The sequence below is a fragment of the Eptesicus fuscus genome, chromosome 22, assembly GCF_027574615.1.
Source record: "Eptesicus fuscus isolate TK198812 chromosome 22, DD_ASM_mEF_20220401, whole genome shotgun sequence".
Taxonomy (NCBI): domain Eukaryota; kingdom Metazoa; phylum Chordata; class Mammalia; order Chiroptera; family Vespertilionidae; genus Eptesicus; species Eptesicus fuscus.
Window position 1 is genome coordinate 42,697,445 of NC_072494.1, and position 23,263 is coordinate 42,720,707.

The 23,263-nt window shown below is 55.4% G+C and overlaps 1 protein-coding gene across 3 annotated transcripts in view; it reads right to left on the reverse strand.

Annotated features, from left to right (window-relative positions):
- The window catches only part of PBX1 (PBX homeobox 1), a 211,578-nt gene extending 192,014 nt beyond the window's left edge, over window positions 1–19,564 (reverse strand). For 2 of the 3 annotated variants that reach the window (XM_008153097.3, XM_028127796.2), the window contains exons 1-2: window positions 18,790–19,564; window positions 15,526–15,599 (exon numbers count right to left, since the gene is read on the reverse strand). In XM_008153097.3, the coding sequence (XP_008151319.1) occupies window positions 15,526–15,599; window positions 18,790–18,980 (265 nt within the window). In that variant the 5' untranslated portion in view covers window positions 18,981–19,564. Of the gene's footprint in view, window positions 1–1,127; window positions 1,244–15,525; window positions 15,600–18,789 lie in introns of those variants that run through there. The other variant, XM_054711683.1, reaches the window with a different exon arrangement.
- Between the last annotated feature and the right edge of the window lie 3,699 nt (window positions 19,565–23,263).

Consider the following 23,263-nt stretch of genomic DNA (forward strand, 5'->3'; position numbering starts at 1 on the left):
AGCAAGCGCCTGGCGAGTGCACGTAAATGGGAGGAAGGAAGAAAAGAGAGAACGGGAAAGAAGGCACGCCTTTCTGACTATCAGTGTGGACTGGAGGACCCCCTACACATGAACAAGATGGGTAACAGCAGTGTGGCAGCCACTGGCTCTTCTCCTGTCACTGCACTGCCCCGGGGACAGTGAGGCCTTCTGGCCTGAGGACCGGGTTTGCCCTGTGACGTCACAGGACAGCTTGTGGGGGCCACACTCCGGACAATGGACAAAGGGGCTGCCAGCTTCCGGAGCTGCCAGACAGAGTCGGGAAACACCCAGAGAGGCCCCACCCCGATCCCAGGGACCGGGGCTAATCAGACGAGAAATGGCACCTAAAAGCCACCCCCTCCAGGTGCCCAGCATGCATTTCAGCGCTTCCTGCCGGCTCCGGCATCCAACCCCGAGCCCCCTGGAGGAGCGGCTGCCGCGCGAGCGCCCGCCAGCACTCTGAGACCTCCTGTCACAAAAGGTAACGTGTCCCGCCTCCCGCAGACAGCACCCACGTTCGAGTCCAACGTCTCTGCTAAGACGCATCTATTCCCAGGAGACCGCCCGTTCTGCAAAGGGGGGGCTCTTTACTGATCCTTTTGGTTTTAGTAGCAAGTGCTCAGTAAAGGTTAATGAATGGAATTTCTCCTTGGATAAATAGGTAAAACAGTGTTTCAATTTTTAAAGTATTAACTGAGCATCTACTGTGCACTGGGCATTTTGTTTTCCAGAAATTCCTTAGTCTAAGAAGAATCAGGTCATCGGCCCACAGTTGCAGTGAAGCCTGGTGAGCACAGTGGAGGGGGGGGAGCAGTGGGAGGGGCACCAGGAAATATGAAGTAGACGACGTGGGTGGTCCCTGTAGCATCTCCTCGTTCAGAACGACGGAGGCATCGGCAGAGCCTGAACAGAACACATCTTCCCCTCCAAGCAACCGACTTGCTTTCAGTTCTCAGTGCTCTGAAGCTACACCGAAGCCCGTTCCCTTTACGCCGGTGCCACGAGGAACAGCGGCCTCCACAGGGCCAGTCAGGCAGCTGCTTCCTCACCAGAACAAGGGCACCCGCATCCCCTGCCCACACAGCGTCCCCGCCTTTGCTTCCTACCTGCACCGTCTCCCCTGAGCGCCACAGTTTTAGTAAATCTCTGCATCACGCGTATCTCTTGGTAAGCTGCTTGAATTCCACTTCGGAATGAGGTGAGCGATAAATAAACGATCAGGCACGTCACAGGGACTGTTGATGACAGAGAACTTTATCGCTGATGTCATCATGCCCCCAGAGAGAAGTCGTCCAGGCAGAGGACAGCAGGGGAAGGAACACAGGGCGGCGGGGACCGGCCCTGAGCCGGCAGTGCGGCTCTACGGTTCTGCTCCTACGGCAACACTGTCTTCATTAGGCCTCCTGGTGACACCGTTTCTAAACAAGGCATCCAAACACAGGTGACCGCTCCCTCCCACACCTGGGGGGCCTGGGGAACAGGCCCGCAGCGCCGCCCTCACCTGGGTGTCATCTCCCCCCGGGCCAACGCCCCCTGGGGAGCAGGTGTCCCTGCCACACGGACCCCCCCCCCATCAAAAAGGAGCTGCTCAGCCAGCCGTTCTGCCGAGAGGGGCCTGTAACGGGAGACGTGTGGCCGCACACGGAGGTGACAGAAAAACTGCAAGGCCCGGATGGGCATGCGAGGCCAAGACCCTGCACCCTGCTGTGTGTTCCCGCAAGACCCGGCTTCACGGAAGGAATCAGAAAAGGTGACACACGAATACACATGTAAACGCACATATGCACACGTGCGTGCACATATAAACACATGCGCATATATACACATGCACACATGTATAAGCACACATATACATATAAACACACATGCACATATAAACACATGCGTACACGTATAAACACACACGCGAGGGGCAGTCGAGCTTCAGGCCGCCTATGGAAACGAGGCGCCCCCCTGCCTGAAAGATCCGCTAGGTTCGCACAGGCAGCCGGGGAGGCCGGGGGGAGGCCGAGGGGAGGCCGAGGGGAGGCCGGGGGGAGGCCGGGGGGTCAGGGGATGGATGGCCCAGGGACTTGGGACCTTTCCTGGTGTTTTACAGCCAACCACAGCCCGGGGTGACAAGTCTGTGACGGAGACGGTACAGAAACATGATTTGTTTGGGACAACTGAGTACATTCCACAGAATTCTCTTGGAAGAGTCACAGTGTGAGGGCTGTCACTCGATGGGAATGAGCATTTTCGTAGAGAAACCTACATGTAAACTTCCCGAGTAAAATCCGTCCCAACTCCGCCTCTCGTTAGCTGTGGGGCTTCGGGGACAATCGTGACCCTCCCTGTATCTCGGTGTCCTTGTCTTAAAACCTGCGAGTGGTCAGGGCTCCGTGCCACAGCCGTGTGACCTGCGCCCAGGACCCAGCAGGGAGGGCAGCGCTGCGCTGACACTGTCCCAGCGCCAGCCGCGGTGACCCGCCGCCCCTGGCCCGGAGCCTCGCCCTGCCAGCGACTGGACTCGGTAAACAGGAGGATAAGGTGACAGCTCAGCCTGCAGCGGCCGCCCTCCTCGGCTGACCGCCAGGGCACGCGGCCTGTGCCTCCGTGGGATCCAGGAGCCGGGACGCCCCAGGCCGGCCTGTCCTGGAAACTGGGCTGAACCAGCTCCTTGGCCAGTTTGGTCCAAAGAGACAAGCAGCTACTCCCTACCAGCAGCCCGGCCCGGCCTGGCAGGCCCCGGTCGGACGCCGTCACGGGTCTCGGAAACGGAAGGCAGGAGAGATCCGATAGCTCAAGGCATTAGGTCAGCCCAGCACCTCCTGGCGGCGGGAGGCAGGGGAAGAAGGAAGAAGGCTCTGGAAACAGGAGGGCGCACGGGGAACGCTGAGCGAGTGTGGAACTGCACTTGTGAAAGTAATGACGGGATGCGCACGCGCACTGGCCACACGCCGGGCTGGACGCACACGAGTGCGTGCGACACCAGCCCCGCACCTGCCACGAGCAGGGCCCTCCCGCTTCCAGGAAGCGCCGCGCGGAGGCAAAGGTCACGCTCGCTCTCAGCCGCCCCCGGCCAGGGCACCGAGCGCACGCTGCCCAGGTGAGCAAATGTCACCACGCACCTGCTCGGCGGGCGGTAAATGCCAGCCGCCCGGGAAATGCCAAGCGCTCTTGGATCACAAGTTGGGCAAACAGCAAATGGCTGGGTTGTGGGAGGCCCCGGCGGAGGGAGGAGGGAGCAGAGGATGGAAGCAGAACGGCAAGGGGTCCTGGGCACCGGTTCGGGGAAGGGCACAGCCCTGCCCAGGCCGCGAAGGAGCTGGCCCGCCCAGAGCCGGCGCCGCCCAGAGCACGGGCCCTTCACAGCCACAGTCCTGGCCCTGAGGGTGTGCGGTCCTGGGCCCAGGAGTTGGGGGGAGTCAGCAGACGTGTCACAAGTCCCTTCCTGGGCCCCAAGCTCCTTGTGGATCAGCCCGTGACTGGCACCGGGGTCCCGCCACCTCCTCACCGTGCCTCCCGTGGAGACGGCCCACAGAGCCGCCCGGATGCATGGGCCAGGACAGAAGACACTGCAATGCCCACGCCCCCGGGGGCCTAAAACGAGGAGGTCAGCTGGTGTGGAAAACGCAGCCACCAGGGCAGGCGGAGGTCTCACGGCTCCACTTGCTCAGCCCGCGGACCTGAGAGCGCACCGCGTCCCCAGGACAGGTGGGGCTCAGCACACGGTCCAGAGCACTCCCCCACACGCCTCCGGCACCCCCTCAGGAAGGGCGAATGGCGGTGACTTAGAGGTGAGGAGAAGGTGCCCCCAGCGCCATCTTCCTTCCTCCCATCACCGGCTGCCCGGCCGCCTCGCGCCTGTGTCCCTGCGCCACCCGTAACAGCCCGAGTGCCGTGCCCCGGCCCTTCCCGCCGCGGGGGACCCGTCCTGGGAGGCGGAGCAGAGGCTGGCGGCTGGGACACTCCGGGAAAGAGGGAAGTCGCTCAGCCCACTCCCCTCCACAGCCGCACGGGGTCTCGGGGCTGCCCGGCCCGGCTGCCTGGGAGTGGTCGCTGCGCAGCAGGAGGAAAGCAGACTCCATTGAGGAACGGCACTCTCACATCAAGACATCTGTCCTGGCGGAGCCTTCTAGAAGAAAAGTAAAGCGATGCCGGCTGAGCCGATGGCAGCCGCTTCCTGCCCGCCTCCAGCCAGCTGTAGGGGAGGGACGCCCCAAGTCTGCTCTCTGCTCTCCAAGGATCCTGCAAACCTAAGGTGGCGGCACTTCCTCGGCCCAGGACAGGCCGCCGTGGAGGCAGCAGGGCTGTCTGAAGGCCCGACGGCCCCGCCCTTACAGGCTGAGGCCCAGGAGCAGGGCTGTCTGACCTACATCACGTTGTTTGGGTTAAAAATCTCCCGGGGAGAGGGGCCCCCGCAAGGGCTGAGGGACAGAGGAGAGGACAGGACGGCTCTGAGGAACCTCGGATGCTGGTCCTGGGGTATCTGGTCCCTCCAGCCATGAAGCGTGATCTGGAACCTTCACTGCATAGAGACACAGCACCGGCCAACAAGAAAGAACTTGCAAATTGACACGCGTGCGCTGGGCACACCCACCACGCAGTGCGCCCTCCTGACCTTCACTTCCTTGAGTGCAACCACCACGAGCACCCGCCCCCCCAACTCTGCACCACATGCGGCTCAGACTGTGGCTCTGATGGGACTGTGAGGCCTGAGCTGAGGTGCTTAATAAAGGCAGTGAGTCCCTGGGGCATCTCCCTGGGGGCGGGGTCCCCTCCCACCACCCACAGGTCACCCTGGATAAGAGGGGCTGGCGGGAGCCACTGGGAAGGTGGAGGACACTAGACACTGGGCACGTCCCGGCACCCCAAGCACCCCAATCCCACTGTCACAGGCCAGCCCTCCACAGGGGACTGCTCGGGTCTTCAGCAGGACTCCTGCCAAGCCCCAGGCCCCGCGGGCGGCGCCAGCCCCTGAGCTGGCTCACCACGGCTCCTGCGTTCCCCAACTCCGGGCGTCCTGGAACCCTCCCGCTCCAGGGGCTCCTTCCGCCTAGCCGAGCGCTCGGCCCGGGTCCTGTCTGTGGTCCTTCCTTCCCCCTTCTAGGCCTCAGGACGAAGCTGCTTCAAGCCACCTCCCATGACGCAGGTGCCCCTGGGCCTGCTCCCTGGGTGCTGTGCACACACCCTTCCCTGCACCCAGCAGCCCCCCAGGGGGCAGGGTGACAGGCACCTGGGAAGGGGCCGCCTGGAGGACAGCTGCCTCTCCGCCTGCTGTCCATAGACGGCCTCGGAGAAGGCGCAGCGGCAGCCGGGCCTTTGTGGGGCCTGAGAGCCTTGCTCTGGTGGGACAGGAGTTTAGGGCAGCCTTCCCATTTGGAATGATGTGGTTACAGGGAAGAGCCCCTGCACGGCCAGCACCTGGTGCAAGCACCTGCGGCCTCAGGACACGGACTGACCGCCCTCCAGGCCCAGGCATCAGCCTTCGCCCGCAGGCGCAGGGGCAGGCGCAGGCGCGGCCCAGCCAGGGCTCCCACCTGCTGGCCGCCTCCTGGGAAAGGCAGCTTCTCTGTCGGGCTCAGGCTCCAGGAGCCCCTGGCGGGCGGGCGGGCGGGCGGGGCCGGTATTTCGGATTTCAGCGGAGGCGAGTGGCGAACAAGTTCACTCAGTTCTGAGGTGGGAACCAAGCCCCAGCTGCCTGGCCTCCTGGCTGGGGAGGCCTGGGCCCCGTGAGCTGCAGCCTGTCTATCGCGGCTCCAACCAGCCTTGCCAGGCGACGCTGACTGCTTCAATTAAAGTAAGTCAGACCTGGCCACGTGCTCAGTGGTTAGAGCATCCACTTGTGCACTAGAGGGTCGCGGGTTTGATTCCAAGTCAAGGGCACAAACCTAGGTTTTGGGTTCATTCCCTGCCCCCAGTTGGGGTGCATGTGGTTGGCAATCAATTTATGCCTCTCTCTCACATCAATGTTTCTCTCTCTCTCCCCTGCTCCCTTCTAGTCTCTCTAAAAAAAAAAATCAATGGAGCTCGGCCAGCACGGCTCAGTGGTTGAGCAACAACCTATGAACCAGGAGGTCACAGTTTGATTCCTGGTCAGGGCACATGCCCAGGTTGCAGACTCGATCCCCAGTAGGGGACATGCAGGAGGCAGCCGATCAATGAGTCTCTCATCATTGATGTTTCTATCTCTCTCTCTTTCCCTTCCTCTCTGAAATCAATACATATATATATTAATATATATATTAATCAATGGAAAAAATATCGCTGCTTGGGTGAGGACTGAAAAAAAGACCACCGATTTTTTGCCCTCCAGTTCCCCTTCTCAGCCCGACATGGCTGATGGAAGTGGCTGTAGCAGCACCACCCCCACGCCTGGCTCTCTGGACGTGACGACGGGGTCAGGGCCACATCAGACCTGCCGCACAAGGAGGGGGCGTGTTCTCGGACAGAAGCCAGGCCGCGCAGGGACGCAGGGCCCAGGAGCCATACAGCGGGGCACAGCAGGGGCTCTCTGGAGTCACCCCTCTGGACGTGGACACCTGAGACCACGTGATGAACGGTCATTCTCAAAATGACACGCGGGCCTGATCGGCGGCATCCGCCTCGGCGCTCCTGCCCGGGCCGGGGGCCCCGTGCCGTGGCCCAGCTGGTCCCAGGGTCTGCTGGAGGAACAAGGGGCTCGCCCACCCACTTGCTACCTCAGGGAACATTGCAGATTTTCTTCAGCACCAGGGGAAAGCACAGAGCACGGCGCTGGGACGAAGGCAGGGAAAAAGGGAAGAGGAGGGGCGGAGAGGCACCATGAGCAGTTGCCAGCAGCAAAGCATCCCCTCCGGAGGGAGGCCTCAGATATGCTTTCTGGAACATTCTATCCAGCAGGAACTGATTGCAATCGCCACAGACCTACCAGACACGCCTGAGTAGGAACAAGCACGCGTCTTCCTCAGGCTGAGAAACTGCCCAAACACGCATCAGCCAGCTCTGCCCGGGCCGCTCCCGGCCGGCCGGCCGGCAGTGCGGGCCGACTCGCCCACGCCTGGGCTGTGCAGGGGGCTCGTCCACAGTGAAGCCGCGGAGAATGTGAAATCCATCACGGACCTCAAGCCCCAGTAAAAATAGAGAGTAAAATGCCTCACAGTGTTTAGGTTGAGCACGCTGGAATATTTGACATACTCGTATTTAAATAAAATGTGTTGTTAAAATTAATGTCCGTTGTTTCTTTTTCCTCTTTTAAGAGGCTCCTGGGACATCGGAGACACTGGAGTTAAAGCCACACACGGGCTCGCAGAGCGGCACTGTCCCCCCCCACCCCCCCCCCGGGTTTCCTCGCGAGAACCCCAGGGCGGGAGGGGGAGACGCCCAGACTTGCGCCTCCCACGCAGACAGACACAGGGACAGGCGGCGAGCCGGCGACCCAGGTGACGCTAGAGACCCCACCGAGCAGACAGAGCCTCGTGAAGGCAGGAGTGGCCACACTCTGCCACGTGGTTTCAGAAAAACAACCGCCGTGGCCATTTCCTGCGCCAAATCGATGAACCATGTGCTTTACATGACTGTCCTGCCTCGTGCCTCAGCGAGCCACACAGTGCCGGCGTCCTTCCCGTCCGGGTGAGGACACGGAGCTCTGTGACCTCCAGGAACTCACTGACGTGCACAAGCCAGGCGTGAACCACTGTCCCCAGAGTCCACGCTACTGTCCCGTCCCCGTGGCCCACATCCTCCTCTGGGGCCCGGACACCTGGGATTCCACAGCAGAGTCATCCCTTCGACTCATTCCTCTTCCTCTTCAAAACGCAAACAGCTCTGGGCACAGTCTCACCTGAATCCGAGCATGCGCATGGCAGGCCTCATGAATTTACCCGAGCCCTGTCCTCCGAGGGGGGCGGGCTCAGAGGAGACAGCGCCTGGGCCCTGCGCGGAGGGCAGGAGCGCCCCGACGGGGCAGAGCCGAGCAGCCTTCACAATGTGCCCGAAGACTGCACCTGCGTCAGCCACCCCAGGAACAGTTCGCAGCTCCTCAAAATGCTAACCTCAGACCAGCACCCCACTCCCCGGCACAGACCCCGAGAAACAGCGACGGGCCCACACAAAGCGAGTGTGCAGCGTCCACTGCCACCCGACACACGACAACACCTGAAACGGCCGCCGACTGACGAACAAACACACCGAGGGCCGGCCGCACTGGGGAATGTTATTCAGTCGTAAAAAAGGAATGGCGCGTAGCATCACTATAGTAACGGTGACCCTTGGAAACATTATGCTACATAAAAGCTGGTACAAAACATGGTGTCTGCTTCCATTTATATGAAAACTAGAGGCCCGGTGCGCGAGATTCATGCACTGGGCGGGGGGGGGGGGGTCCCTCAGCCCAGCCTGCGCCCTCTCGCAGTCCAGGACCCCTCAGGGGATGTCCGCCTGCCGGCTTAGGCCCAACCCCCCAGGGGTCCCCCAGGGATCGGGCCTAAGCCAGCAGTCAGACATCCCTCTCACAGTTCAGGGCTCTCGCAGTCCGGGACCCCTCGCTCCTTACCACTCGCCTGCAGCAGAGGCGGGAGAGGCTCCTACCATGGCCGCTGTGCTCACCAGCCGTGAGCCCGGCGGCACTCCCCATGGGAGCGCACTGACCACCAGGGGGCAGCTCCTGCATCGAGCATCTGCCCCCTGGTGGTCAGTATGCATCATAGTGACCGGTCGTACTGAGGTTGAGTCAATTTTCATATTAGCTTCTTATTCTATAGGATGTCCAGAACAGGAAAATCTAGACACAGACTAGTGGTCACTGAGGCGAGGCACAGGGAGAGACACAAACTGACGGGTGATGGGTCCTGGGGCGATGAACACATTCTGAATTTAGATTGTGGTGATGGCTGCACGATTTTGCAAATATACTAAAATCACTGAATATACAGTGTAAGTGAGTGAATTCCAGGGTTTATGAAATATATCTCGAAAAAGCTATGAGAAAATAATAAATCCACTCTGTGTGGAGGCTGCCATCATGACGAACATTTTTCTTAAGTAAGGAGCATATTAAGAAGACAAGAGGAGGTCAGGTCGCCCTAACCTCACTCTTCCTGCTTTGAAACTTGTGAGTCGAATGGATACTTTTCACTGGGATTACGTAACATCTCCACTTGCCGATGCTAAGAAAACACCGTCGCTAACACAGGCGATTCTAGAGCTTCTCAGCGGTGGCGGTCCGGTTTGTGGATGATTAAAGTCTTTGTCTTTGCTCTTCCCCGTTTTCTCCCTCTTCTTCCCGCCCAGCCCAGCCTTGCTTGGCCAGGGCAGCTATTTCTCGCTCTAAGAGAATGGCGAGAGAAACAAAAGAGGGCGAATCTTAAATTCAGCAGTTCTGGTCTCCTTTCAGCAGAGCCTCGGCGCCTCGGAGTTGGCGTGGTCTGTGGGGACCATCTGGTGCAGGCCGCTCTTTCTTCATGTGAGGAAGCAGGGCCAGAAAGAATAAAAGCTAACAGTTACCAACTGTTTACTCTGGGCCAGGCACTGCAATTTACATGGATTATCTCACTGAATCCTAACAACCCTCTAAGACAGATACGACTATTCATTCCATCCTGTAGGTGAGGAGAATGCGGCACAGAGAGGTTTAGGAACTTGAATAAGGTCACACAGCTAAAAAGTAGATCAGTGGCCCGGCCCAGTGGCCTGGCTTCGGAGACCAAGTCCTGCACCGTGGCTAGGACAGTGACTCCTAACATCACTCCAGCGTCTTGTAACTATTTGGCGGGAGGTCTAACACTAGAGCCGGTGTGCGACGCCCACCCCAGGCCCCACGTAACGACAAACATGTCCGTGGAGGATGGGAGTGGAAGCTGTGACCCAAACCAAGATGGGCGTCTCCACGCGCTGCAATGGTGACCCCACGGACAGCCGGCGGGCAGAGCAGAGCCTCCGAGCTGAGCCGCGGCCGGAAGCCGCTCCAGGCCGGACCCTGCTCCTCCAGGAAGGGAGGCAGGCTCACAGGCTGTGACAGTCCGCACTGCACTTTCTTCCTGGAAACCTCGCTGCTGAGCCTGGGAAGCAACGCCTCGAAGGCAGAAGGCAGAAGCCTGCGCCGAGCCCTCACCCGCCCACTGGCCACCCGGCCGTCCTCGGCCAGGACGTGCCTCTGGCCCAGAAGTTCGCACGGTGTCTGTCGACCAGGAGACGGAGTCGGGTAGGAGTCCGGAGATAATCCGCCACAGACCCGCGGCATCGTTTATTCACGCAGCCTGGAGAGCGCACGGCACTTTGCAAACAACTCATTAATCTGCCACTTATTTTATTTATCAATCAGGGTGCTCCTTACACCTCACATCGCGGGTGGAGCCAACGACGCCACTCCTGTCGCCCCGACTACACCATGGATGGGGGCACAGGGTCACGTGGGAATGAGTGACAGCTGCTCTGGGAGCTGGGCCTGGACACCCGCTATCAGGTGGCGTTCTGGGTAAAAGGAAATTATAAAAAGGAACAGGACTATATTTAGATTCACTTCCCCAACTTGAAAACACAGCCGCATCCACGGAAAGAAGTCTGAGACCAATGCTCAGGCGGAGGCTCCAGCCGCGTGCAGACCGAGCCTCAGACCAAGCCAGGGCGAGCTTCCCGCGACAATGAAAACGCCTTCCCCCTTAAACACGGTCCACATCCGAGTTTTGGTTCATTTGCCTGTTTGGGGACATTTTTGTAATTTGCCAACAACAGCCAGAAGTTCATGTTGTCAGTAGAGGTGGAGGCAACAGTGACAGGCTGGTACCGGCAGGGCGCTGAACACACAGCACAGCGCCCTCCCCCAGCAGCCCACCCCCGGGACCTCCCCCATCTCTCCACCCACACCCCACTTCCTAGGTCACTAGCCTCTCCCTCACCCATCCTCTTCCAGCGCCCTCAGTCTCGTTTCCAATCCTCACAGTCACCCCTTTGTTAGAAGACGTGACACCAAGTTCCCCAAATCCTGTTCGGGTCGGTCTGACCCAAGTGCTCTGAGCACCCTCCTCCCACCTCTCAGACGCCAGAATTTGCCCAAAAATGGATCACCCAACACCGACTGGAGAGAGGGACACTTCTCATCACTATCGTCACGGTCTCTGCCCCATCACAAGGAACAGCACATGGTCTGAGCCCCGCGCGCTCGGAGCATGTGCCTGCCCAGCCGTCGTGTCGTAAAGCCGAGGTGAGCTCCCCGCGCTGGGCTGCTCCCCCGCCTCTCTCAGACCGTGGACACACACACACGTGCACACACGCGCACACACACGTGCACACACATACACACGAGTTCTGCTACAGACAAACTTCTGTGAAAGCCACTCGGGCCATCTCTGCTCCACGAGGCGTCTGCCCAGAGGCAGCTGGGAATTGTCTACGTTCCTTCCCCTCGTCGCGTCTCCCGGCCTCGCCGTCGGCACCCTTGCCCTGTGGCTCACAGCTTCCGCCCACAGGCCAGACCTACTTAGAGCACACATGTACACACGTGCACGTGTGTGCACACACGCAAATTATTCTCCCGTAAGTAATCGCTCTACTGACAGGAGCGGCAGGCGAGCTGCAGGGCGGTGTGGAGGGGAGCCGCGGCGGTAACGGAACACAGCTCCCGGCGGCCTGCTACCCCAACTCCGGGGGAAAGGCCGAGAGACAAAGGGTGTTAGGGAAGCCGAAAGCGTTTTCTAACGTCCTCCGTGACTTAGCTCGGTGCAGAGAACGCCAGCGAGCCCGTGTTCTAAAATTAAAGCTGTCCCCCCGCGACTCTTCCCCGCGGAACCGGCACGCAGGCGTTTTTGTTTTCCTAGTTTTTAACCCTGAGTGGCTTCTGACTCAGAAATAAAAGAGAGACCGAGGGAGTTTACCAACATAACCAAGATCCTTCTACACCAGTGACCTCTGACTTCCTCCTGCTTTTCACCGGGCCCTCTCCCAGCGCACACACAGGTAGGCAGCCTGCTGCCGCAGACACGGGTGGCTCCTAAAACAAAGAAAACGCGATGCCACATGGTCCCAACCCCCCACCAAGTCTGTCCCAGGAGCAGACAGAGCCCCTCGGAGCGGCCGGAGACGGAGACGGCGCGGCTCCTCCGGGGCTGGGCCGCCGGCGGCTCCTCCGGGCACTCTTTCTTCGCCGCGTTTGTTTAAAAAGCACAAAGGTATGAAAATAAAAACTCACCCACACTCGGCGGCAAGAAAACACAGGGGCTCTTTCTTTTTTTCTCTAATATCCCCACGGTGATTCCTGACTCAAATACCTATCCATCAACCGTGCTGTCGCGCCGCTGCCTGCTCCGGGGGCTTGTGCCTGCGTTTCCTTAAACTTCCAAACGGCCGGTGAGACGATCGGCGGGTTTTCCTACTTGGCTCTGAGTTTCCCAACTAACACCATTAACAAAAGCCAAAGCAGCAAAGGCATGCCATGCCCGGCTCCTCTGAGCCCCACCTGCCCAGCTGAGCCAAAGCGTGACCTTGTGACCCTCCAGGGAGGACACAACACCCCACAAAGCCCACCCTGCACCCTGCGCCCTGCGCCCTGTGCCCGGCCTCTGCACCCTGCACCTGACCTCTGCGCCCAGCCTCTGCACCCTGCACCTGACCTCTGCACCCTGCGCCCGGCCTCTGCACCCTGCGCCCTGCACCCTGCGCCCGGCCTCTGCACCCTGCACCTGACCTCTGCGCCCTGTGCCCGGCCTCTGCACCCTGCACCCTGCACCCTGCACCCTGCACCCTGCACCCTGCGCCCTGCGCCCTGTGCCCAGCCTCTGCACCCTGCACCCTGCACCTGACCTCTGCACCCTGCGCCCGGCCTCTGCACCCTGCACATGACCTCTGCACCCTGCGCCCGGCCTCTGCACCCTGCGCCCTGCACCCTGCGCCCGGCCTCTGCACCCTGCGCCCTGCACCCTGCGCCCGGCCTCTGCACCCTGCGCCCTGCACCCTGCGCCCGGCCTCTGCACCCTGCGCCCGGCCTCTGCACCCTGCGCCCTGCACCCTGCGCCCGGCCTCTGCACCCTGCACCCTGCACCCTGAGCCCGGCCTCTGCACCCTGCACCCTGCACCCTGCGCCTGGCCTCTGCGGGCCGGAGGTGGTGGGCAGCGGGGAAATCCTTGGCAGAGGCAAGGAGGCTGGACAGGAGTGACACCCTGAAGGAACGTACGTGCAGGACCACCCAGTGACCTTGGACCATCCAGTGACCTTCCACTAGCTCTGGGCCAAGAGAGAAAGACACTCCTGCAAGTTTCCAGGCCACGTGCCTGCCTCGCACCCGCACAGGAGGCGGGAGGCGGGAGGCAAGCCTGCGGGGGCCGGTGGCAGAGCCGAGCTGGGAGGTAAGTGGCTGCTCTGGGACCCCCAGCTCGGACTCCCACCTTTAACCCCAGCGCCCTGCATCCCAGGCAGGCTTCTCCTCCCCTCCCCCCAGCACGCGGAAGGACAGAGCGGGGAGGCCTTTTCTCTTTTCCTTTTTGTACTTTTAACTTTCACCCGTGGACGCCCTCTCAGTCCCAAACTCTGTGTGTGCTTCCCCTTACCACGGGGCAGCGAGCCTGCCGTTTTCATTTACGGCCCTTGACAAAGTATTTTTAAAAATATATTCTTCTAGAGGCAACACGCGAACCCTTTAGATTTTTTTAAATCTCCAAATATGAATGTCATTAAATGACAGAAAAATTAAAAAACAAAATACATATCCCAACAAGACATCGCACCTTGGGAGAACGGCGTGACCAGTGTGGCTGCTCTCCCTCCAGCTCAGCCTCGGGAGCAGGGCCAGCTCCCTAGCCCACCGGCCGGGAGGCCCGCCCACTCCCCTCCCCCCGCTCCCCCCCCCCCACTCCCCCGGAGGCTTTAATTAGGAGGCTGGAATTAAACACTTTGGCCACAACATACAGGTAAGTGCCCTGATGGGCTTCCTTTCAATAAAAATCTATAAAGTGTCCTCAAAAATAGAGCCTCTTCAGCCTGGATTCTCAAATATGTCTTTATGTCTTGATTCCACACTTTATAAATCAAGACCCATGGAACACATATTAGATTAGAAACCAATGTCACCAAACCAAATAAATACTCATAATAAATAAGCATCAAGATAAAAAATAAAAAAAAGAGGGAAAATAATAATAATAAAAAAAAGACAACAAAAATGTGTATATGTACTTAGGTTTCCTGCTCTAGGCCCACAGAGAAAGAAAAACTGAAAAGTCTGACAAACTGAACCAGCTCCTTGAGATCTGTATGCACAGCCCATAAATCTCTTACAAGGTGTCTCGCAGCTAAAACAATGCAATTAGCGGCTGGCAATAAGGTCAGCGCGAGCAACCTGGCGGCCGCTGCCCGGGAGCTTTGTCTGGGATGCTCTGTGCAGCGCAAACAACACTCGACAAAGGAGCTGCTCGCTAATTTTTCATACAATTCAGGCCCCAAGTAATTACCTAGTCCCTCACACGGCCACATCTTGAAACTATTTATTTTTAAAAGAGAAACACAGCGCGCCAGAGAGAAAGCCGCACGCCCTGCCCCTCTTTATGTGCGCCCATCAAGGCCCATCACCCGGCATGCAATCATATTTATTGTCACTTTCATCCATGTCATGCCCTTGCTTATATGGTTTAGATATGAATTATTGACTGTTACACTCCTTGTTGTGAAAAATAAATAAATAACGAGGCTGTCAGGTACTCCCCGCAGCCAGCCCGCCCGCCAGCCGGGCCCGGCGCTCACCTTCCGTCAGCACCGGGGCCTGGGCTTCCCGCCGGCGATCAGAGCGCCTTCTCAACTCTTCCTTTTCTAGAGACACAGAACCCCCCACTCTGGGAAATTAAGGATTAAAATAAACAAACGAGCGGAGTGGCTAAATGTCCTGTCCCGAGCAGCTGTCCTTGAGGCACACGGCCCCTGGGCGGACGGCTGCTGTTTATAATGGTGGCTTTAAAATTTAAAGGCCCTCCTGGGATGTGTCCTAAGTGTGTCAGTCCACGCCGGGAGGCCGAGAAAGGAAAAGCACAACAGAAAGCGCGACCTCCTGGCATCCCCGCGCCCCAGCCCGGCCGGCCCCCTGCTGCGACATCGCAGGGCTCCCGGCCGGGGACCCAGCGGGCCGCACAGGTAGCGGCCAGCACCGCAGAGAACCGAGGCCTGCTTCGTGTGATGGCAAGACACAATGGAAAGGGAACTTTAAACAACTCCCCCCAAAGAGTGTGTTAAATATGGGCCAAAACATGTTCCTTCCGGAAGTAGCCTTTTACTTTCATATTTTTCCCCGAAAGGCACTGATTCTATAAACTTCCTTCAGAACCTCTATGTCCAGCCTGCTTTCCAAGGGGCCGGGAACGGAGTTCAGCAGAAGAAACCAGCAGTGCTTGATAATAACTGTCTGAGAAACTTGGTGCTTCTCTTACAGGAAACAGGACGCCGTATGGGAACACACGATCGATCGTGAGAGAACTCCCATTCTGCAATTTTACTATTTAAATACCGGGGTCCTGGCTGCTGGGGAAGCGAGTCCAGGGGCCAGAGAAAACGCTGAGCAGTCCTACCTGTCTTCTCCTTGATCTCACACAGCACGTTAAACAGGGCAGGCTTCATCCGGTGGCAGTTCAGAGCGTGTTTTCTACAGAAAAGAAACAACATCAGAGCTCAGGTGGACTCTCAGGCCCAAACTGCTGCGAAGGCAAGGGGGCTAAATGAACACGGAAGCCAAGATCACATCCCAAGCAGAACTCTGCGGCAGCTTCAACGGCTTTATGACTTCATACAGAGAGCCCCATTCCTCTGCAGGGCCAGGGGCTGTAACTACCGACGAGAGCAAACCTAGATCATGCCCACGTAGGCAAAGCTGTTTTGGTTTTTAAGTAGCTTAATCCAAGTGGAATTCTTAAACCGATAACGCCATCCGGGGCCGTGGGTATGCCAAGGCCGGTGCACGGGTTAACAGTTTTAGAAAATCTGTGTTCACCGCCACAGCCCGGCAGCTGCCTGCCTCTCGGTCTGTGTGTGTGTTTTCAAATTTAATTCATCCATGTGCTCGAATTCATTCCGCAGATTCCCCCGTATTCTCATAAACACAAGATGCTTGAAAGGTCTTCTGAGCAAAACTGTCAATTTATAAAATTTCAGTCCCCGAGTTAAAGAGTATGGAAATGCATTGCCAGGGGGCAGGCGTGCCCATATGGGGAGTAAATTCATTTCTCTGTGTTCACATTATGTCTCTTGTGCACACAACGCGTATTTGCAGGTGTTGGAAATTAAATTATTTACAATTAGGACCTAGCACCCATTGGGGGGGAAATAAATACAATTCTGCCTCTTAGATGAGTGGTTTACCTGGTTCTCCAGCGTGTTTGCATTCAGAATGCACTTGAAGAACAAAACAATACCTTTCCCCTCATTTTACTAAGGAAGCACTTAGCAGAAGGATATTATTTTGGAAACAAAATACTGATCGTATCAGCTATTAGTTAAAGGAATTCTGTGTATTAACTAAAATCAATTTGTAAAGATAAATGGGAACCCCTGGCACTTGAGATGCATGCAATTCTTTTTTAATTGCATGCATCTGAACGTAAAAAAATAAAAATAAAAATAGATGCCGTGCTCATGAAGAACAGAAACCAGAAGGTCTGTGCTCCACAGCAAAGGAGGAATAAGCTGAGAGTATCAAAACAAACACATACATTGTGTCCAAATGCTAATGGGTTACTTTGTAGATAACACATGTATGTAATGAAGGTGCAACTACAGAGAGAAACATCAGATCCAGGATTTGCCGAGTAGTTACATTGTTAAACCAGAGAGAAAGGAAAATCAGATCCACTTTTGCCGAGTAGTTACATTGTTAAACCAGAGGGAAGCCTAGTGGTGATCTGGCTCTGAGGGTGAAAAGGGGTGGAAAGACTTTAATGTAGCCAAGATCTCTTGGGGTGGGGGGGGCTTTTAAAATAGTTTTCATGTATATATAGGCCCAGATGCAAAGAAAACACAAAACAAGAAAGCTTACACGGCTTAACAGAAACACCGCACCTCCCCAGCACATCAATGAGGTTAGAGAGAGAACAGAAATTTCCCTAACCCCAAACTGTGTCTGATCCCTCCTGGAATCTAGGCCATTAAGAGAGGAACCCGCCAAGCCACGGCCATCCTCAGTTTTACAAAAAGGAGGGGGACTGAACATCAGAAAAGTGGGGAGTCGCCCACCTTACCGGCCTTCCACTTCACAAACTTGTTAATAAAGCAGCTTATTGGTGACTGAGTTTATTTTTCGGGAACAATGCGATGGAGAAATCGGTTCCAGTTCAAAAAGAGCATGCCAGTGGGAGCGCTCCCACTTACCATACCGACTAGCTTTTCTCCAGAAAATAAAATTCTAATAGAACAGCGATTAATTTGGGAAAACTTTCCCCAATTTAAAAAAATTTGGAACAGCTCCGGCCTTTGAACATTTCCGAGAGTTTTCAAACCCCCGTAAGCCCAGCGCTGGGAGTTTGCATGTGGCATGTCTAGCAGTTGAAATAAGAGTGGGATTCCTAACAGCCACGCTTTTAACTGTTTCTTCTCATTTCTCAACTCAAATTCCTATTTTCCTAAGACAAAAATACATATAATGATGTCTTTTCCATGTGACTAAGTCCTTTGAAGTACAGGAATTGTGTATATATGTTTTTAAAAAATAAAAACAAAAAAAGACTGAGATATGTAACAAAGCTGGGTAACTGTACACACATCTGTGGTCATTAGATTTTTTAAATTCTTCCTTTCGAGATGGGCCTTGAGCAAGCCGAGTGGGCTGCCACTGGGTCTGTTTTCTTCTGGAAGGGAGTGTGCTGGACAGCCCTGGAGTGGAGCCACACTGCTGGCCGCCGCGAAGGGAGAAGCCCGGCTTGTTTGTTATGTTTCCTTATGAAAGATCGGCAAGTCCTCCGCATCGGAGCAGACCAAACCCGAAGCGCCTCCATCCCTCCCCAGTTGCACTGAGGGGTCCTGGAAGAGGCACGGGAAAGCTTGGCTTTGCCCCCCACCCCTTTTTAAAGGACCAGACCTTCTGTGCCATGGAGGTCAGGAACCCGACTCAAATGGAGACAATAAAGTTAAACTAAATGTCCTAGTTCCTTAAAACTAACAAATACGTCTGAAAGTAAAATTACCTCTTATCTTTCCATCAGCCTTTTTTTTTTTTTACAATAATTAAATGGATACAGAGTATTTTCTGGAGTTGACAACTAGTGACAAAGAATTATCCTGTTGTTTTTCTTTAAGAGGTGAGAAAAGGGGAGAAATAAAAATTAATTTTGGAGGCGTACATCCAGGAAAAAAATCAAAAGTCTCTAATTTAGGTAAAGAGTCAACTACATTTGCAAACAGCTTGATCCCGGGACATTTTATTTTGTCATGTCACGGGATCCCTCACCCAGAAGACACGAAATCTGCTGGAAACTTGAGCATTCTGCTCTCTCGGAGGCACTTTTTTAAAGCAGTAAAAAGTGCCGGCCGCCTCTGGTCCGTGGGCAGCGTTTTCGCGAGCCCGGGTGTGCGTGGCCGTGGGCGAACGCCGCTGCACCCACACGCACCCGGCCAGGCCCCTCGCGGCAGGGGACGCCCGCGGAGGTAACCGCGCTCCCTCCCACGGCAGCCTCCGCCGCGGAGTTGCTCCTCAAAATGGGGAAAGAAACAACATTTTAAAAGAAAGCGCTGTGTTGCTCAGCTTCCCATTGTTTCCCCGGCGAGAGGGAGACACACACACACACACACACACACACACACACACACACACGCACACGAGAGGGGAAGAATAGGCTGCCTCTCACCTGGCCTGCGCCTCGTCCAAACTCTGGTCGGTGATGGTCATGATCTGCTGGAGGATGTCCCCGATGTCCTGCTTCCTGCCGCCCTCCCCCTCGGTGCCCGCGGCCCCGTCCTGCAAGTGCTGGGACAGGCCGGGGTGCCCGGCCATGCCGACCCCCGCGTGGGCGTGCATCAGCCTGGGCTGCTCGTCCATCTCCGAGCAGCGCAGCCCGGCCGGCCCGGCTCCTGCGCGCGGTCCCGGGAAGCACCGGCTCCGATGCGGCCGGCGGTCTCCAAATCCTTTTCAGGACACACGGGCGGGGAAGACCAAAGAAAAACCCCGCCGCCTCTCCGGGCAGGGCGGTGGGAGGACGGGGAGGGGGAGGGGGCGTGGAGGGGTTGCGGGGCGAAGGGGGAGGGTGTCGACTCCGAGGAGCAAGGAAAATAAACCTCCTTCCCGCTGGACGGAAGAAATCAGAGCTGGCTGAGGGTGCTCAGCCCGGCTCCTCCGAGGCAGGAAAGGGCTCCGCGCTCAGATCGCCGGTTAATCCCTTTGCAAACAGGCAGGGATCGGGAGGAGGCAGAGCCAGGCTGGGGGTTTGCGAGGCAAACTTTCCCCCGCCCGCGGCCCCAGCCCCCACCGGCCGGGCGATCGCAGAGGGGTGGGCCAGCAGAGCCACAGCCCCCCGCCGCGGCGGGCACAGCGCCGGCTCGCTCCTCCTCCGGCTCCGCAAACTCCGGCAGCCCCGCCAGCTCCTGCTTTTGTTTAGCTCGGGCTCAGGACTCCAGAAACACAGAAACCACAGCCTGCGAGGAGGAGGAGGAGGAGGAGGAGGAGGAGGAGGAGGAGGAGGAGGGGAAGGGGGAGGGGGAGGAGGCGATGGAGGAGGAGGAGGGAAGGGAAGGGGGCCGAGAAGGGGGAGGGGCGGAGGACAGTGAGAGGGAGGAGATGCAGGAGCCACGCCCCCTGTGCTGATTGGCCCTCTGAGAGACGGTGGGCCACGCCCCCTTCTGCGATTGGCCACTGGAGGGAAGACGGTCCCTCCTCCCCTACTTTCCTGCCTGCGCCTCCTCCAGGGCCTCCTTGGGCTCCTCCTCCCCGGCGCCCTGTCAATCAGGGTTCAGAGGTGGGCCGGGAAGGAGGCCGAGCTAAGACTGGGTCCTTAAAGGTGCCATGGTCCCAGCTCCTTAGCTCCTGCTCTGCCTGCCTGCCTGCCTCTCTGAGATCCTGTCCTTGAGAAAACGTGGCTGCACTTAAGTGCAAGCGTATAAAATTAACACGAAAGAACACAGACCGTGCGGGTCCCCCACCCCTGATTTCCTTCTGCTGTAGTGTAGCCATTTAAAACCTGATCCTCTTAAATCCTCAGGCCTCAGGGAGACGGCTGAGAACAAAAGTTTGTCAGTACCGAGTCCTTATGAAACAGAGTCGAGCTGTTAATACCATTAATAATGATTTCGAATAAGCGGCCAGTGTAATAATAGATTATTTTTAATCGCAATAGAGTTAAGGAATACGGAACTGTGACATTTTTGTTGCATGAAAACTAAATTACAGAGTATGAAACTAAATAATGCTGAAGAAAAAAAAGACTAATAAGTAAGTTCACAAAATGAAACTAATTCAGCATATCTCTCCCTTCCCCCTGAGGGAAATTAGTTATTTGGCTTAAATACGTAATAAAGAAATGCATTATCACAGTCTGGTTCTAGTTTTTAATATAGTCTAATAAGCATTATTAACGGGGATAAGAAGGGAACTGACATTTATTGAATGCCTACTATGCACCAAGTAATTTACACAAGTTATTTTATTTAATCCCCAAGACATCTCTGTGAGTTATGGAGTATTATTTCCATTTTACAGGGTGGGAACTCAGAAAGGTTAAATAACTGGTTCAAAGTGTCAAAGCTGGAATTCAAATCCAAGTGTGACTCCTTCCCGAAGCCCTGTCTCAGCTATACGGCCTGCCTCGGTCTCCCAAAAATATGGAAACCGTGTAAAAATTAGTTTGGTACTAATTTTTGTACCAAATTGTTTGAAAAGACTTAAGGTGTTTAAGTCTATGCAAACAAGATGTCTTCCATTGAAAATGGGTAAAAAAAAAAAAAATAGGATCAGGAAAAGAAAGCTAATAAGAAATCCATAGTCAAGCCCAATACCATTGCACCAGGTAGGCCATGAATTTGCCCCCCATCTTTTCATCAGGCAAGGTGAGAGGGGGGTTCTGACTGCTGTGCAGTCACAACAGCCGTAAGACAATTACCAAGGAAAGCCTGGAATATTCTGGAAGACAATAGATCCTGCCTGCTCTCTTTCTGGATGGCAGGGCTGCCTGGGGACATGCAGGGAACTGCTCTGCGAACTTTGCACTCCCCAGTCCACAAAATGCAAGGAACTTGCCAGGTGCTTTGAGATCCTCAGATAAAATGTATTCTTTTCAGCAGCCCAACCTCCTTCCAATCATTACGAAAAACAGGTTTGGCAAGAAAAGGGGCACATATGAAAGGATTTTAAAACAGTTCTTAACAAGTGACTTGGAGCTTATTGGCATGAAGGCATGCAGTGGGGGTATTCATTATAATTCTGATGTGATATTCATAACAACTGTTCATTCACATCCATACCCTGACTTGTAAACGGGTGAGTTTTTTAATCAACACTAGTAAAAAGTTGAGTACAAAACTATATCCTGAAATCACACATCAATCATGGTGATTAGCCTATTTCTTACAAAGAAGAAACGCTCACCTCTTAAAGCATGAAAACAAGTAAAGCAGAGCCTCTGAGAAATCAGTTTGTGAGCAAGTAATTCTCCCTGAAAACCTAACAACAGTTCTCAGGTGAAGGGCACGATCCGCACCAGAAGGTCATTGTCATGGAGGAACATGTTAGTAGAGAAATAAGAAACACACACAATGGTATCGATGAAAGCTGGGTTTTATCGGGTGCTTTACAATGATTCTGTGTTATTTTTAAGGTACTTTATTAATTAATCACCGTAGTTGTCAGGCCTCAATGCCTATGCCTTTAATTATCACCCTATAATGTTACCAAAGTAGGTTTCAATGTCTCATAAATGCTACGGAAGGAACACTATGCCTTCAGCGTCCGTTACTGGATGGGAAGGGGTGACCCAGTTAGAGGGACAAGACACAGACTCTGAGGGAGGTCTGAAGGATGAACTGGATCCGAAAGCCGGCGCTAATGAATCTGACAGGAGGACAGAGTAGCTCTCCAGGCACCATGGAAACGACGAGAAAGGTGAGATGGGGAGGACATGGAACAACAGAATCCGTGCTCTTTATTTGGTGAACAGCCGGGAGCCACCGAGGGAGTGGTTGGCTTGTTTTAAGCAGGCGAGAAGAAAAGTGTGTTTTAGGAAGAAGGATCTGGTTGCCCAACACAAAAGCTTTGGCGAAGATGGAATAAGGAAGATGAAGTAGGAAGGTGGCAGAAGAAACGGGAAGGAGAGAAGAGGGATGAAGCGTGGTGGGAAGGAGGGCAGCATTGGCGGAATACCGGTGGCGCTATGGATACAACTGGCTGAGTGTTGATTATGTTTCAACCTGTGTGCATATTACCACCAACTTTTCACAATTTGACACTTTCTTTTAACAGCTTCCTTGTGAGGTTATAATCTCCACTTTGCAGATGGGGAAACCAAAGTTCCTAGAAGTTGGGCTACTTGACAAAGTATGAATTTAAAACTCTCCTATTTTTAATACATTACAGAGAATGGAGGAAGTTAAGGAAGAAACTACCGTAGGTGAAACAGAATTAAAATTAGAATCTCCTATTTGCATCAAGGAATGGCTAGAGGTAGACTCTGAGGAGAAGCTTACACGCGGTTTCCATCCCTGCGGGCTGTGGCCAGGGGTGAATCATGTCCCTTTGTGTCTCCCCTGTCTCCCAGGGGCTCTGATTCTAACAGATATGTAACGAATACGTGCTGAAAGAATGAAGGACGCTAGGAGTCACACTGAGTTTCTTCAGAATAATAAATGAAGTCCACAGAATTATGTTTAAGGACACAGTTACTATCAAAATTTGTCCAGGAGAACCAAGATGGCAACATAGGTAAACACCTGTACTTGTTGCCTCTCACAACCACATCAAAACTACAACTAAAAGACAAAACAAATACCACCCAGAACCACGGGAAAGCTAGCTGAGTGGAAGTTCTACAACTAGAAGGGAAGAAAAAACCACACTGAGACTGGTAGGAGGTGCGGAGGTGTGGAAGTGAGGAGGCACGTGCAAAACGAGCTGGCAACTGGGTGCGCTGTTGTTTTTTTCAATCAGGAGGGAGATACAAGCTCCCGATTGCTCTAAACTCCAGTTCTGGGCAAGACCCTGGGGACCCAGATTCATAGGGGGCAAAACCGGACTGTCTGGTATCGGGCCGGAACATGAGGACGGCTTTCTCTCAGAGGCGCTCGCAGCGATCATTATTCCTGCGTGGGGGCACGGGACAAGCAGAAGCAGGGACCTCC